We start from the raw sequence: 14824 nt of genomic DNA on the forward strand, positions 1-14824 counted from the left end.
ATTTTATATATGAATATATTAAATTAATATTAATGACAGACAATCTATTTTTCATATTAATAGGCAATTTTTATATATTACCTTGAACCTTTAACCATAGAACAGGATGCTTATATTCGCTATTTTTTGGATCTGACATATACAATATATAACTTTCATCCTGTATACAATATTATATTGTATGCACTTTAGTATACACATAGTTGAAACAAATGTTAATTATATACATATACAGAGCACGCCTTATTCTTATTTTCACTATTTTGGTTAGTTTAAAATTCTGATTGTAATAATGTTCTTAAGAATATTTCCCCCCAAAAAATTCAACTTTACATATGAAGGTAATTCGACTGTACAAAATTGTAAAAAAAGTTATATAAAATTTATTTTCAAGATTGTTGTAATAGTGATAATCTTCTTTGATCAAACGTGATAGTATAACGCACGTATAAAGTGAGATTATCAGTTTAATTGATCTGTAATGAAAATTACATTTCACTTTTATATATAGGGGAACGGTTTAATAAGGGAAAGATTTTTTTATCGGATTTATTTTTTTTGGAAAATGGATACGGATCAACCGGATTGAAAAGTTTGATGCTAGGTTTACTGATAGAAATAATTTGATGACAAATTTTTCACACTCTTATGTGTTAAATGCAATGAATATGTAATTATTATATAATTAAATTTCATATTACAGGATGTATCTGGAAATGTCTTCGAGAAATGTGAAGATTATGTTGAAATAAGATGAGCAGTTTTCACATCTAAATGTTGTTAAGCATTCTATTTCAGACATCCTTTTACCGCATGTATACATTATTTTTACGGGTTATATATTTTAATCATACAAGAACTGGTAACTTAAAAAATGTAGGTACTGCCTAATATGGTGAGGTATAAAGATTTTAATTCTGGAGATCGTATGATCGCATGATTAAACAGGCTGTGAGAGAATCAAGCCTTAAAATATATATGTTTTGTATTATCCAGTTTATATTATCTTTAATCTTGGAACCTGATTTATGAATTATTATATAATAAGACATTAAAAATGCTGTTACTGGCCTATGTTAAATTATGTATGCTTTTTATCGTTGTATTGTATATTATCATTTGAAGTTTGATTGAATTGATCATCTAATTAATCCTCTCCATATTAAGCGCAATTCCCCTATATGTATGTATATCTCTATATACATATCCTTCTGTGTTTTACATATATGTATAGAAAATTACAAGAACCCGTTTGATGTGCGAGTTAGATAAGATGACCATCTGCAGATCGTTTAACAGACATCTACAAATCGTATAACCTGTAGGAATTGTATAAGCGTACGTGTCGGACGTCCGGTCATTCCAGCCGGGATATATGGCAATTCGTCATGGGCAGGACCCATAACACCAGCTATGTCCAGATGCATCCATGGCGTATCCTTAGCGACAAACTCTCTCAAGAAGGCAGCAGCTGTGCAAGAGCCACCGCCTTTGCACTTCGCAATGTTATTTATATCAGCACCCTTGACTTTTTCTGAAAATTATCGTGATAAAAATTTTTAAATCTTATGTAAGCGATGAACAATATGGATGTTATATTTTTTTTTTTAAATAACGGACTAGAACTACAACTTGGATATATAAAAGAATTTCTTAAATAATCCGAGTCAAAATTAAAATAGATAACGTAATCGCTTATGTAACTCCACTTACTTATCACTTCATCCGTGAAATGCTGCCATAACGGAAATCTCCATACTCGATCACCGGTTATCGTGCCAGCAGCTCTCAGAGCTTCATAAAAATGGCTATTATTGGTAAACACTCCAGTCGCGGAGTTTGACAAGGCAACTCTCATGGCACCAGTCAATGTAGCAATATCCAAGATCAATCTATTTAGATTGAAAACTTATCAGCTTAAAATTAATTGCGATAACTTATCTGTATATCTTTAATAAGATACAGTGTATAACACAATGATAGTACTGAGAATTTATAAAGGTATTTTGTTTGCATAAAAATATATTGCTAAACTAATAAAAGATATTAGGATATAGTTCTCTCTTAAAAGATATTAGGATATAGGTTTCTCTTATTATTGCTAATATATAAATCTTAGGTTAAGCACTAAATCTTATAGAACAAACCTTGGATTAAATTGCTGTGCATAACACAGCGCATCTGCGAGAATCAGCCTGCCTTCCGCATCAGTATTATCCACGATGATAGTTTTTCCATTCATCGCCTGTACCAGATCTCCCGGCTTTGTAGCATGTCCAGACGGTAAATTTTCCGTAAGTGGGATTAATCCGATGATATTTTTCTTCAATTTGAGCTCCGCCGTGGCTCGAATGGTGGCGGCCACGCAAGCGGCGCCACTCATATCAGCACGCATTTCGTCCATCTCCGATGACGGCTGCAAACAATCATTGCGATACCTTATTTGTATATCGATAATAAGATACAGTGTATAACACAATGATAATACTGAGCATTCACAAGGCATTATTCCCTTCTTAGTTTTATTTTCCCCTTATATCATTAATTTCTTAGAAATTAAAAGAGAGAAAGAGACTTACTTTAAGACTGATACCACCAGCATCGAAAGTGACTCCCTTGCCAACGAGTACCACTGGTGATTCATTCTCGTCGGCGCCTTTGTAATTGATCTCGAGAAACTTGGGCTCTTCGACGCTACCGCGCGAAACGCTGAGAAATGAGCCCATTTTTTTCTGCTGGGCCCAACTTTTGTCGTGTACCTGAACATCGATTCCGAGATTTGTTAGGACCTCAAAGACCCGTTGCGAAAATATCGTAGGTGTCATCAGGTTCGCAGGAGTGTCCGCGAGCTCGCGAGCCCAATTCTGTGCCTTGGCTTTGATAAGACCCTCTCGCCATTCCCTTTGGAACAATGATTTGTTAGTTTTGTGATTGTAAAAAGAAATTTAGATTTTTTTTTAAATTTTAATAGAAGTCTTTTTATGGACATAAAGAAATATTACTCACCTTTCTGCTTCTTCTCCTTCTCCGTAAAGCGAAATCTTTGGTAATTTCTTTTTCTTCTCTTCATTCTTATATCCTTGATAAAGCCATGTGGATAGACCAGCTCCCTCGGCGGCGGCTTGCGCATCTCCTAGTGTTTCTAATTTGATATCCTTAATCTCAACATCGTCCAATGCACGGCATCCCGCTAGAACAATAAAACTAATAGAATCTATAACGCTTTACAATGACACAACTTTCTTTTTTAATAGTTTTCATTTAACATCTATTTAGGAAAATAAATAAAAAGCATATCAATTCTTGAAAATAATTATAAATATGTAATATCTCATAATAATCTCATAGTGCATAAAGTGCCAATTAATTCTTTAATATAACATATTGAAATACAACAAAATTGTGTTCCAATATGTTACAACGTTAATTTCAAAATACGATTTAAAAGAGAAATTTAAATAATATAATAGAATGACTGTTTTTGCATAATACATAATTTGAACGAGGATTACCTGCTGCAGCAGCACGTACGTTTTCCTTTCCTTCATGGATTTCCTCAAGTTTGTTAATGCCAAGACCTTGCTTCCCTAATCCAACTACTGCAACTCCGGTGTAATCTGTTTCATCCAAACCCCAAAACACTCTAGTATGACCTTTAGGGATCTTTGGTCCTGCTCTGTAGCGTAAAGATTCGTTTGAAATTAGTGAAAGAACTTAATCGTGACAATTTGTGAGGAAGATACGCGACAGTAATGCACTTAATAGACAGATATTCAGACACAAATTCGTAAATTTATTAATTATAATAGGATCTAGGCATTCCTTTTGACATTCATCATGTTCGGTAGTGTAATTTGCAATTTTAAAATACATTCTAAAAATATACTATTCTTTATTCTAGAATATTCTTCTTTTCATTCAGTTACACATTATACATCGGTACATTTACAATTATTCTCCTCGGAGATTATAGCTACACATTGATTCACAACTGTTGTTCTCTGAGCTACAGTACCAGCGTGGATACATTACAGATAACTTTTTCACATTCAGTTTCTCACTAACAAGTTGAATTTTCGAGTATGTTACAACCTATTCAGCAGCTCAAATATAATATAGTGAAATATTTGTTGATAAACTTTATCATTAATTTCTGTCATATCCAACAACATTATAAGTAATAATGTGACTTTGTCATGGGGTTTAGTTGGCTTAGTTGTACAGTGAAATGAAATAATTAAAAAATACATTTTTATATAATATATATTCGTTCACAAACAACAAATAATAGAAGTCTTATTAATACTTGTGACAGAAATTCTAAGCAATTTCGTGAAAAAGAAATTAAAATGCACTCACTTTCTATTATTTTTACATTTCAAAAACCTATGCGAAAATGTTATTTTTGTCGCAATATATTTAATTTTTTATTTGCTTTTTGTACATTTTGGGGCACCTCGGAATTCTTTTTTTTACAACACTCGTATTGCTTAGAATAATAATTTATTTTGCTCTAATTGTCTTTTAATAATATTTCAATGTAATATAACAAATTTTTCAATAATATAATTAAAAATGACAATATAATTACATAAAAAAATTGACGTTGAAAAAAAATATTTCAATAAAAATTTCAACAAAAATCTGTGTTATCTATACAATTATCGGTGCAGAAAATATTTGTAAGTTATTGATTACACCTTATCATGTCTCTGTTTACCAGATTGTGCAATCATGGTACTATCAGTCAAGTTAAGCTAAAAATTTTTTCTGGTCGCAAAATATTAAAAAATTTTTTGAAATTTCTACTTTATTGCACAGTAGCGAAAATATCAGTATATGAAATATCGATATTGCAATAACTGATAACGACTGACTCTAAGAAAATACAGGTACGATTTGTATATAGTCGCCAAAATTACATGTATTCATTTTATATTATATTTTAATATGTGTATATTAGTTTTCATATTAGTTTCCATTCTGATATTGTATTCTGTTTTCCAATTTCTAAGTAACTTAAACAAATGTGTTTTACTGTGCAAATTTTGTCAAAAATATTGTTATCAAACATTTGTATCACTTTGAAATTTTTCGTTAGGAGCAGATATGATAGATTATATAAAATTATTGAAATAATCAACATTAGAATTTTAAGAAGCGTTATTAAAAAATTACTCTCGAACACACGCGATGCTGTAAATTTTTATAGACTCTAACGCTGTTACCAAACTATTGCATTTATCGCAGTAAATATCTCTCACACATACAGGCACACATATACACGCGTCAATCATGTTTAAAAATATATATATATATCTGCATAAAATACAGATTAACAAGCGTGCAATATAGTATCTCTGGCGAATGTTAAGTAACGTAAAATTATGAAAGATCATTTTTGTAAGTCACATATGAAGAAATCTTTTTTAAACGTGTTATAACAATGCAAAACTCTCTTTTATTATTACGATTCAGTCTGTTGAGATACAATTATATCTAAATTAGATTAAAAAATAGATTCGAGATACGAAAAACGTAATTAACGTACCGATTTTTCCTAATCATACTTACACAATAGTATACAATCCAGAGAGAACATTCTCTGGTACATTGAGCATGGATCAAAGATCTCCGCTTGCAATAATCATTCGCCAATAATATATTCAATTTCATTTCTATCTGATTTAAATTACGTTAACATTAGAAATTTTCACTATGTGTTATTATTATAAATAATTACATTATTTAGAATGATTCCATCGTTTCTCGTTGTTGTCCCTAAAATAATCACAAATACCATAAAATAAAAAGGGTCTAAGTGTATGCTAAAAATATTAATAAAAACACAAAACATATAGATACAATAGATATTTGTTAAATTCTTGTGAAATATAATCTTTGTCGTTACTCTTACAATATTTCTACTTAACTATCTTTTTTTTATTTAGACCCGTTTTAATTTATAGTAATCAAATACGCATTTCACTCATAATCGAGTTAGTTCGTTCAATTGGCTCTCTCTCTCTCTCTCTAATTGTCTCTTAAACCAGTTCTAATATTTTGATAATTCCTTGAGAATTAGCGGCTACCACAACATTAGACATTTGCCTCCAACATACCGCAGATACGAACTCGTTCAGATCTTCCTCTCTTCTATCCTGTACTTCCAATATGCTTCGAACAGCATCGAATTTGTACGAGAACAATTGTTTTGTCAGACCTTTGTAATACACATACAGTGCGTTATTTTCGGATCCACAGGCAACGTAATCGCCATCGGTAGCGAGTCCGACAAAATTCTTCTCATTCACATGCCCGACAAACGATCGAAGACAAAGTGGATTATTTATATTCCACATCTTTAACTGAGAATCCGTACTGGCCGAGACGATTTCCTCCTTGTTAATAAATTTAACATAAGACACAGCTTTGCGGTGGCCCTTGAATATACACAACGCTTCCTTCATATTACGTAGATCATAATAATGTACGCAATGATCCGCAGATCCGAATGCCAAATGACATGAACTGCGCGGATTGAATTTCACGCAGCATACATTTGCCTTCGCTTCTAACGACGCCACGGAATAATCGGTATTTAACGCCCATAATTTTACCCGAGCATCGTCAGAGCCGGACGCGATCAGTCTGGTATCCACGTCGTTGAAATCAACAGACCAGCACCGCTTTTCGTGTTCCTGGAACGCTTTTGTCCTCTGACCAGTCGTTGCATCCCATACCGTCACAGTACCTTCGTAATCCGAGGATGCCAACATGCCCTTATGGAAGGAGTTCCATGACACGCATGAAATTTTTGAACTAGACACCATTTCAACGCAGGGATAATGAATATCGACAGTGTCCCGTATAACGGCGCCATAATCAAATACTTTTATCCGCTTGGTGACACCAGCGATCGCAAAGAATTCATTATCTTTATCGAACTCAATACTTGATACGATAGTGGAATTGTTGAAAAGATCTGACGAATAATTGAGAGTGGCTAATGGACGCAGGGAATTGTATCTCGAGAATTTGACGAGATTTTCGCGAAAAATATCCAAACCGGAACTCGTGCTGTGCATGCCACCGTGCTGTTGTTGAGTTTCGCTCTGGGACTGCGATTTTTGACCGAGCAGTAGTTCCTTGCCACGAGAATCGAAGTAGCATTGAACGAAATCGTCAAAATGAGCATGCAGTCGTTTCCTGCGTATAGCCAAAGTCGATCCACTGGGTTGATTGATGTTCGGATTAATGAAATTATCCGCGCCGGCGGTCGCTTTGTCGCTAGGCTTCACCATATTCGAATCTATTATATCTATAAGGCCAAGCATCTCTCGTCTGATAGCTGAAACTTGCGCAGAGTCGTTTTCACTTGCCTTCTTGACGTCCTCCACTCGCGGACACTTGCTCTGAACATCCTTCAGGATGTTCTCCACTTCCTCCATGTCCTTCTTGATTAATGCTACCTCCTTCTGCAACTGATTCTTCTGTTCCTCCTTTTGCTGAAGCAGATGTTTAAGGAATTCATGCAGAAGTTTATTTTGTGCTGTGCAAGTTTCTGCCTCGAGTAGATGCTTTCGTTGAGTCAGCACCTCGAGCATCACATTCACATCGGGCAAAGTGAGATTGGCGCTCTCTGCTGCCACGATGCTCCTCAATCCATCAACTGCTGGCGCTGATGAATCACTACCCGTCGCTCTGTGCCTACTGTTGTCCGCGTAAGAGCCTAGCTGAGCGAGGCCCTTGGTTCTCGTTTTGTACTTGGAAACTAACTCATCCAAGAGAAAATTAGGGAAAATGTCTTGTTCGTGACACAACGTGAAACTGCATTTCGGACAACGATCCTTAATCTCTAAGCACTTTACGATACAATGATGACAGAACGTATGCCCGCAACGAGTGATGTACGCAGTATCGATAAGATCGAAGCAAATTGGACACATGTAATCATTGCTCTTATCTTCTAACATTCCGGTCATTCTCTGCAGCACATTCGTAGGTAGGTGATGCTTGTTAATTTTACTGCTACCTTCGCCTACTCCACCACTGCTCCCTGCGCTGCTATCATTCCCCATATTACCATCGCCAGGAGTCGACATTACTATTATTACTCTACTCGATTCCTGTCAGTCTTGAAGCAGTGATGGTTAATTAACTCAACGATTAACAGCTTAAAATCTCCTATTCGATTTGTCTGGCGTCGCGTCGAAAAGAATATGTCATAAATCAGACAGTATTATATTCTCATTAATAAAGCGCAGCGTGTTTCTAGGATATCCTTGTGCAGAGTAAGTTGCGCTTCATATCATGCGTATAATACCGTTTCTCTAGTCACTCCTGAAACAATGAAAATAATGCCAGTGAGCTCATGAGGCGCAAAACTATCATTGAAAAGTTCATCAAAAAATTTCGACAACAGAAAAAATACTTTATGTGAGAATTTTTAAGATAACAAAGGGAAAGCACTTTTGAATGTCAGATAAAGCTCAGGCAGCATTATAACGATTGTTTCAGGCTGGAAATGTGAATAAAATATTTAAACATATTGTTATATCGTATGATGAAACAAAAGTGAAACAACAATTTGACAAAGTGCAATGACCGTGTGTAGGGGCTTTCCTTGTACACGTCACAGTCCTGTATACGTTAGTGTACACACTTTGTTAAACAGATATGTGCTAAGAGAACATATATATGTATATAAGGGGACACAGATCAATTTCGTCAAGAGAAGAGAAAGGTTCAACATGGAGACAGAAAAAGATATTCTGATATATATATATCTCGAGTCAACATATGTATCCAAATAATCAAGGCAGAGTCTGGCAAGTATGTTCTACGACAGCACACAAGGGATACAGCCTTGTTAGATAAAAAAAACGATACTAACACAGATACGCGCTGCTGTGTGTATGGCGTCTCTAAAAATCGCGCGGATGCTCAAAAGAGATTACAGCAGTGTCGTGTAGTGGCAATAAGACTTACAACAAGATGTTTTTCAGCAGTTTGCCATTAACCAGCTCATTGTACTTGGCCGCTGTAGGAGTGAGCACGACGTTGTCCTCGTTCTCTGTTTCGTATACACCCAATACTAATCCCGTCTGTAGAGAAAAAAAAAAAGATAAATATGTGGAGAGAGTGGGTAACAGAAAATTTAATACGAGCGCGGAACAATCGACGAGCAAATTTAATTCTGAGAATTTGGGAATCGCGTCGACAACTGCCAACTTCAATCATTAAAATCACGAGGAACAGCTTAGATAACCCGTGTCCGCGCCTGAGGTGACCCGTAGGTGCACACGGCGACGGGTCACATCGTGTCGGATGTTCGTCGATTTTCCCGAATTCAACGACAATTCTGCGTCCTGTCGCATCGAGAACCACACGCCGCGTCAAAAGACATAAGAAACTCGCGCGATTACCTTCATGGTCGATACGTTGGCGAGAAAACGCAAGTGCAAATTTCCGTGCAGTAATGCCTTAGCCCTAATAAAAGACAATGCCATAATTCATTCCCGAGAGCATAGGTTGATGCATATATATATATATATATATATATATATATATATATATCATCACGAGCGCCACATACGACGGCAACGTGAACCGCCAGCGACGATTCTGATAGGCCGGTTTTTTTGATCCGTGATCGTTGGCACCGTGCGAAAAAACCGCGCGAATTACGAATGCAAGGATTCGTCCTTTCTCGCCGCTCGATTTTACGTCAATAATAAAAAATAATTATCGTTTTATTATTGTGTAAAAATCTTAGTATATTTTTCTTTTATACTTTATAAAACAAATATGAATATTTATATGTTTCACGTTTTAAAGAAAGAAAAATCTGATATCATAAAATAATTATGAATCATAATATATTGAAAATTGTAATGTATAAAAAAAATAATTTATAGACAGTATTTAATGTAAAAATATATTTTATCTTTACTTTTTTGTTTAATATAATTCTATCTAGTTCTCCTTTAATATTTAATAGATTTAATATTTAGCTAGAAATTGAGCTTTTCTTAGCAAAAATATTTAGATTATGTTTCGTAAATAAAATTTTACGTAAATTTGTCCAAATTGCTATGATTGTGCCAGACATCGACGGTGAATTTATAGGTTTCCTTGTATTATGCTTACATTTTCATATAACTCGGATGTAGTTATATTGCAGTAACATTTCTGCAATATTGTCACGATGTAATGTTGCAATATAGCTGTAAGGTTTGTTGTATGGGTTTCCTTCGCATTTCTTATTTTTTCTTCCTCTAATACCTCTATATATTCATCTCGCTTTAAATGCAAATATTAGAGAATGCAAGGTGAATTTTTAGCGTTTTAGATTGCTCCAAGAGGGACTATTGACGTCATAGTATATTTCTTGCACTTTAAGCAAGATGGAGGCGTTGGAAAAAAAAAGAAAAAGGCAAATACAGGAGATATATTATGATGTCATTACTCGAGATCAAATTCATTGCGAATCGAAAACGCTATTTGTCTCGCAAGAGAGAGAGATAAATCAATTGTAATATCGAAAAGTAGAAGTCACACGATGTAAATATTCCGTCATGAAAATCATTCATAAGTTGGCATCTCTCATTTCCACTTTTATGTTTTTAAAATGAGATAAATATGCATATATGCGTCGAAAAGAAAAAAAAATAGAATGTCCACTTATTTTAATTATATATTTTTTTTATTCTCTTTATTCTTTATGTTTAAAACAGAGTAGATATATACCCAGCTTTTAAAGAAAAGATGAGCGAAAAACAAAATGTAAGTAACAACAAAAGAAGTTTAATAAAAGCGTATAAAAAATAAGTTCAGAAAAATGTTAATCGTTAAAAATTTTATAAAATCGTAAAAAATAAATTAGAGAGTTTTATATTTTATATTAAATGGACCTCAGAATAATATTTTGTAACACAAAGTTATTAACATTTTATTAACATTGTCCAATTTTATTGTGATATTATTTTACTACTATTATTACGCTTATTTTTCGTTTTGTATAAATCTTGTTTTTCGGAATTCAGGATTTCGTTCGCGTAAAATCTAAATAAAATTTTGATTCTTCAAGTTTAATTCATCTGAGCCTCCAATGAGGCGCAGTGCTCTTCGCAATGCGTCTTTCATTTTGAGCCTACTAGAAGTCCCGGTTGTCGACTTGGAGAGGGGCTCGATTGTGGAGAGGGGGACGGTGTTGAGCAGTATTGGGATCCCATAAGTGTGTCGGGGACCTGTCATATGTCAGATTTTCCGTTCCACATTCGAAACGCGATCGCGCACGTTCCTCGACGATCGCACGAGCAATTCGACAAATTCCAGGGCACGCGTGACTATCGAGTGGACCCCGTTCTCCGCGGTCCGTCGATCTCCCGCGCGAGTGAAACGCACTCGGGCCCCACAGCTGCTTCAAGAGTTGGAATGCGGGATCAACATGGAGAAGGCGGATAGATCGATATTGCTCGGTGATGTCACGCACGGTCGCTGACTCTCCCGTCCGGCATCCCGTTGTGAGTTGTGAAATTTGCACGTCGAGCCGTAAACGGCGTAACGCCGTGCGTATGGACGTCGATAAGGCCCCACCCCATGCCGATAACAATTCGCGGCCTGTTAATAGCAGTGATGAAATTTTTTTTCAAAAGCGAATATCGCTTCGCGCGTGAAGATATTAATAAAACCATATGAAAGTTTAAGTTAGTCGAGAAACGTGGGCTTGTGACAGTTTTAATATTTGTCTCTATAAATTTAAAAAATAGTTCATTCGCGAATTATATACAAGTTAATAAAGCAAGTAAAATTCGAATTTTTAAAATATTGTTACTTGATATCAATTTAAAAACAATTCCCACTTGTCAATTTTGAATAATTCGATTATTAAATTAGAATTTGTCTCTAATTAATCGTATATTTTTTTAAACAAATTTAGATAAAAAAATATATTTTTAATTATAATTTTTATATTATTTATATTATACATAATTATCTTACTGAAAAATTTAAAATTTATTTTACTTATACTTGAAAAAAATAAAAATTTTGCGTTGTAGTATCTCTTCGAGATAATAAAAATAGTTTTCATCTCCATTTGAATGTGATTATATTGAAATAAATTCTGAATTGCAGAACGGAGCATGGAATGGAAGGATCATGCCCACTCCTCTTTCCCAGCTTCGGGGAGCAGAGCGGCTCTGAGCGAGGAGGGGGTTACTCATCGCAGAAAGTTTATCGACCAGGTGCAGATGCCATCGACTTGGGCTATCACACTCTTGACAATAATGCCTGCCGTACCACATCTTCATCGTCCTCGTCAACTCCAGGCGTATCTAGTATCACGCCGACTCGCCAACAGCAACAGCAACAGTTACCACAGTCCAAGCACCATCTGGTTCACCACATCGCGGTCAATGACCTCTGTCAACTCGATGACAATCTGCTGCTGAGGATCTTTAGTTGGCTCGATACTCGCGATCGCTGTTCCTTGGCGCAGACTTGCCGGCGCCTCTGGGAGATTGCGTGGCATCCAGCTCTCTGGCGAGAGGTCGAGGTGCGTTATCCGCAGAATGCCACAGCGGCATTGAACGCGTTAACACGACGTGGCTGTCACACATGCGTCCGTCGTCTGGTCCTGGAAGGTGCTACCGGATTACCCGGCATCTTTGCCCAATTACCATATCTTAATCTGACTTCCTTGGTGCTGCGACACTCACGTCGTGTCACTGATGCCAATGTCACCACTGTATTGGACAGCTGTGCTCATCTTAAAGAGCTTGACTTGACCGGCTGTCCTAATGTTACTCGTGCCTGCGGTCGTACCACTATTCTGCAGCTTCAGTCCCTCGATCTCAGTGACTGTCACAGTATCGAGGATTCCGGCCTGGTACTAAGTCTGTCGCGTATGCCACATCTGGGATGCCTTTATTTGCGTAGATGTGGCCGCATCACCGACGCCAGCCTGGTCGCCATTGCATCCTACTGCGCCAGCCTGCGTCAGCTATCGGTATCGGATTGCGTAAAAGTGACTGATTTTGGGGTACGCGAGCTGGCGGCTCGTCTCGGCCCATCGCTCCGTTACTTCTCCGTGGGAAAATGCGACCGCGTGTCCGATGCCGGTCTGCTGGTCGTCGCTCGTCATTGTTATAAGCTGCGCTATTTAAATGCTCGTGGTTGCGAGGCGCTCAGCGACAGCGCGACCATTGCTCTGGCGCGCGGTTGTCCGCGTATGCGCGCTCTGGACATAGGCAAATGCGACATCGGTGATGCAACCCTCGAAGCACTATCTACTGGATGCCCGAACCTGAAGAAGTTGTCCCTGTGCGGATGCGAAAGAATTACCGACGCCGGTCTTGAGGCATTGGCCTACTATGTCCGTGGCTTGCGACAACTCAACATTGGCGAGTGTCCTAGGGTCACATGGGTTGGCTATCGCGCGGTCAAACGCTATTGCCGACGTTGCGTCATAGAACATACTAATCCTGGGTTTTCTAGTTGATGTTATTACAACATCGTTTGTATTGGAAATCTCGAATAGCGTAAAGAGATATTTTCGACAGAAATATTTCCGAGAAAGAGAATATTCTGACGAAATTCTCTAAAAAAGGGACTTTAAAGTATATCCTGAGAATATTAAAATTAAGAATATATAGATGATATGTTGAGAATATTATAAAAATTATATATATATATATATATTCTTTAGCATAATTTAAAAAAATGAGACAATATTCTCAGGATATTCAATTATCTTGTATCACTAATCTCAAGTGCCAGAGTGTAATATAGAGAAAATTTATAGGAAAATTGTAAACCCAATTTTTTTTATTCGAGTTTATGCGACGATAAATGTTATCCTTTTTGATACGATGTCGAAAAGAAAACGATATAGGATGAATTGTCAATTTTCGAAATCAATAATTTGTATGCGATTTATTTATTAACAAGCACTCTATTTCATCGCTTGCATATTAATTTGTAAAAAGATTATTTCATGATTGGTTGTAAAAATATATGCGTATATTCTGTTTCAAAAGTCATGCTATTTATTGTCTTTTTATAATTTAATGCACTGCGTATAATAATAATGAATTGTTTGTATTCTTATAACAACGTTTGTAATTTATTGTAATAACAATATGATATTAAATCTTCTGATTTCTTGATGTTATTGGAATTAATACGTAGATTAATATAATACACGGCATGTACAGTATATATGGAAATATACATAGAAATATAAAATAAATATCCCTTGTTGAGCTGAGTTACTTTAAAGATACAAAATTTCGTGACTGATTTTGTATTTATGTCCATTAAAAAGTTATTATTGTTACAAAAGCAGATACATTTGAAATAAATCTCATAAAACAATTTTAAAAAATTCATCCTTAAATAAAGCAAGATAACAAGATCGCAGTTTTTTCAAAATCTTTTTTACTTTTCTTCTTGAATTTACAAAGAGTAAAATTTTGTTTAAAACTATTTTATTATTGTGAAACAAAAGTAACACAAACTATTATATATATATATATATATATATATATATATATACATATAAATTTAAAAAAAAATTTTATTAATTGCAAAATTTCGTTTTTTCATATTTGATTTCAATCATTCATATTCATATTTTTGAGTTGCAGTAGAATACATATAGAACATACATATAGAATACATATACATATACATCCGCCTTTAAGATGATCTCTTAATGGTGATCTGAGCATGCGCGTTTTTATCTGTGATCGACAAAATAATTTTAGAGATTAATAAAAATCGATTGTTATATAATGTATAACGATTCATGATTTAT

At 35.4% G+C, this 14824-nt stretch overlaps 3 protein-coding genes across 4 annotated transcripts; 1 reads left to right on the plus strand and 2 right to left on the minus strand.

Annotated features, from left to right (window-relative positions):
- Positions 1-761: 761 nt before the first annotated feature.
- On the minus strand, positions 762-9579 carry LOC105430096 (cytosol aminopeptidase-like). Its single transcript, XM_011643447.3, has 8 exons — positions 9429-9579; positions 8992-9107; positions 3513-3676; positions 3007-3190; positions 2580-2901; positions 2148-2416; positions 1714-1892; positions 762-1534 (listed from the first exon to the last, which is right to left on the minus strand). The coding sequence occupies exons 1-8, from the start codon at positions 9510-9512 to the stop codon at positions 1293-1295; spliced, it is 1560 nt and encodes a 519-aa protein (XP_011641749.2). The 5' UTR covers positions 9513-9579; the 3' UTR covers positions 762-1292.
- Positions 3773-9454, minus strand: LOC105430095 (E3 ubiquitin-protein ligase COP1-like). The gene is made up of 3 exons (XM_089083791.1): positions 9429-9454; positions 8992-9107; positions 3773-8343 (listed from the first exon to the last, which is right to left on the minus strand). Exon 3 carries the CDS (start codon positions 8103-8105, stop codon positions 6045-6047), a length of 2061 nt encoding a protein of 686 aa, XP_088939917.1. The 5' UTR covers positions 8106-8343; positions 8992-9107; positions 9429-9454; the 3' UTR covers positions 3773-6044.
- A 1440-nt stretch (positions 9580-11019) lies between the features above and the next one.
- Positions 11020-14174, plus strand: Fbxl7 (F-box and leucine-rich repeat protein 7). 2 transcript variants are annotated; one of them, XM_089083826.1, is made up of 2 exons: positions 11020-11733; positions 12142-14174. In XM_089083826.1, the coding sequence occupies exon 2, from the start codon at positions 12155-12157 to the stop codon at positions 13505-13507; it is 1353 nt and encodes a 450-aa protein (XP_088939952.1). In that variant the 5' UTR covers positions 11020-11733; positions 12142-12154; the 3' UTR covers positions 13508-14174. The 2 variants fall into 2 exon arrangements, with proteins under 2 accessions (XP_088939952.1, XP_011641757.2); XM_011643455.3 differs by having other exon boundaries at positions 11021-11528.
- Positions 14175-14824: the final 650 nt, after the last annotated feature.

Source organism: Pogonomyrmex barbatus, unplaced genomic scaffold (assembly GCF_055798465.1).
Source record: "Pogonomyrmex barbatus isolate J1 unplaced genomic scaffold, ASM5579846v1 scaffold1, whole genome shotgun sequence".
NCBI classification, from domain to species: Eukaryota; Metazoa; Arthropoda; class Insecta; order Hymenoptera; family Formicidae; genus Pogonomyrmex; species Pogonomyrmex barbatus.

Bases quoted from the DNA above. Each gene is read 5' to 3' on its own strand.
- LOC105430095 (XM_089083791.1), bottom strand. From the start codon at position 8,105: ATGTCGACTCCTGGCGATGGTAATATGGGGAATGATAGCAGCGCAGGG.
- Fbxl7 (XM_089083826.1), top strand. From the start codon at position 12,155: ATGGAAGGATCATGCCCACTCCTCTTTCCCAGCTTCGGGGAGCAGAGC.
- LOC105430096 (XM_011643447.3), bottom strand. From the start codon at position 9,512: ATGGCATTGTCTTTTATTAGGGCTAAGGCATTACTGCACGGAAATTTG. The intron at 3,191-3,512 runs GTAATCCTCGTT...TTATTGTTCTAG, and splicing joins CGTACGTGCTGCTGCAGCAG to CGGGATGCCGTGCATTGGAC. The intron at 1,535-1,713 runs GTAAGTGGAGTT...GATAATTTTCAG, and splicing joins TTTCACGGATGAAGTGATAA to AAAAAGTCAAGGGTGCTGAT.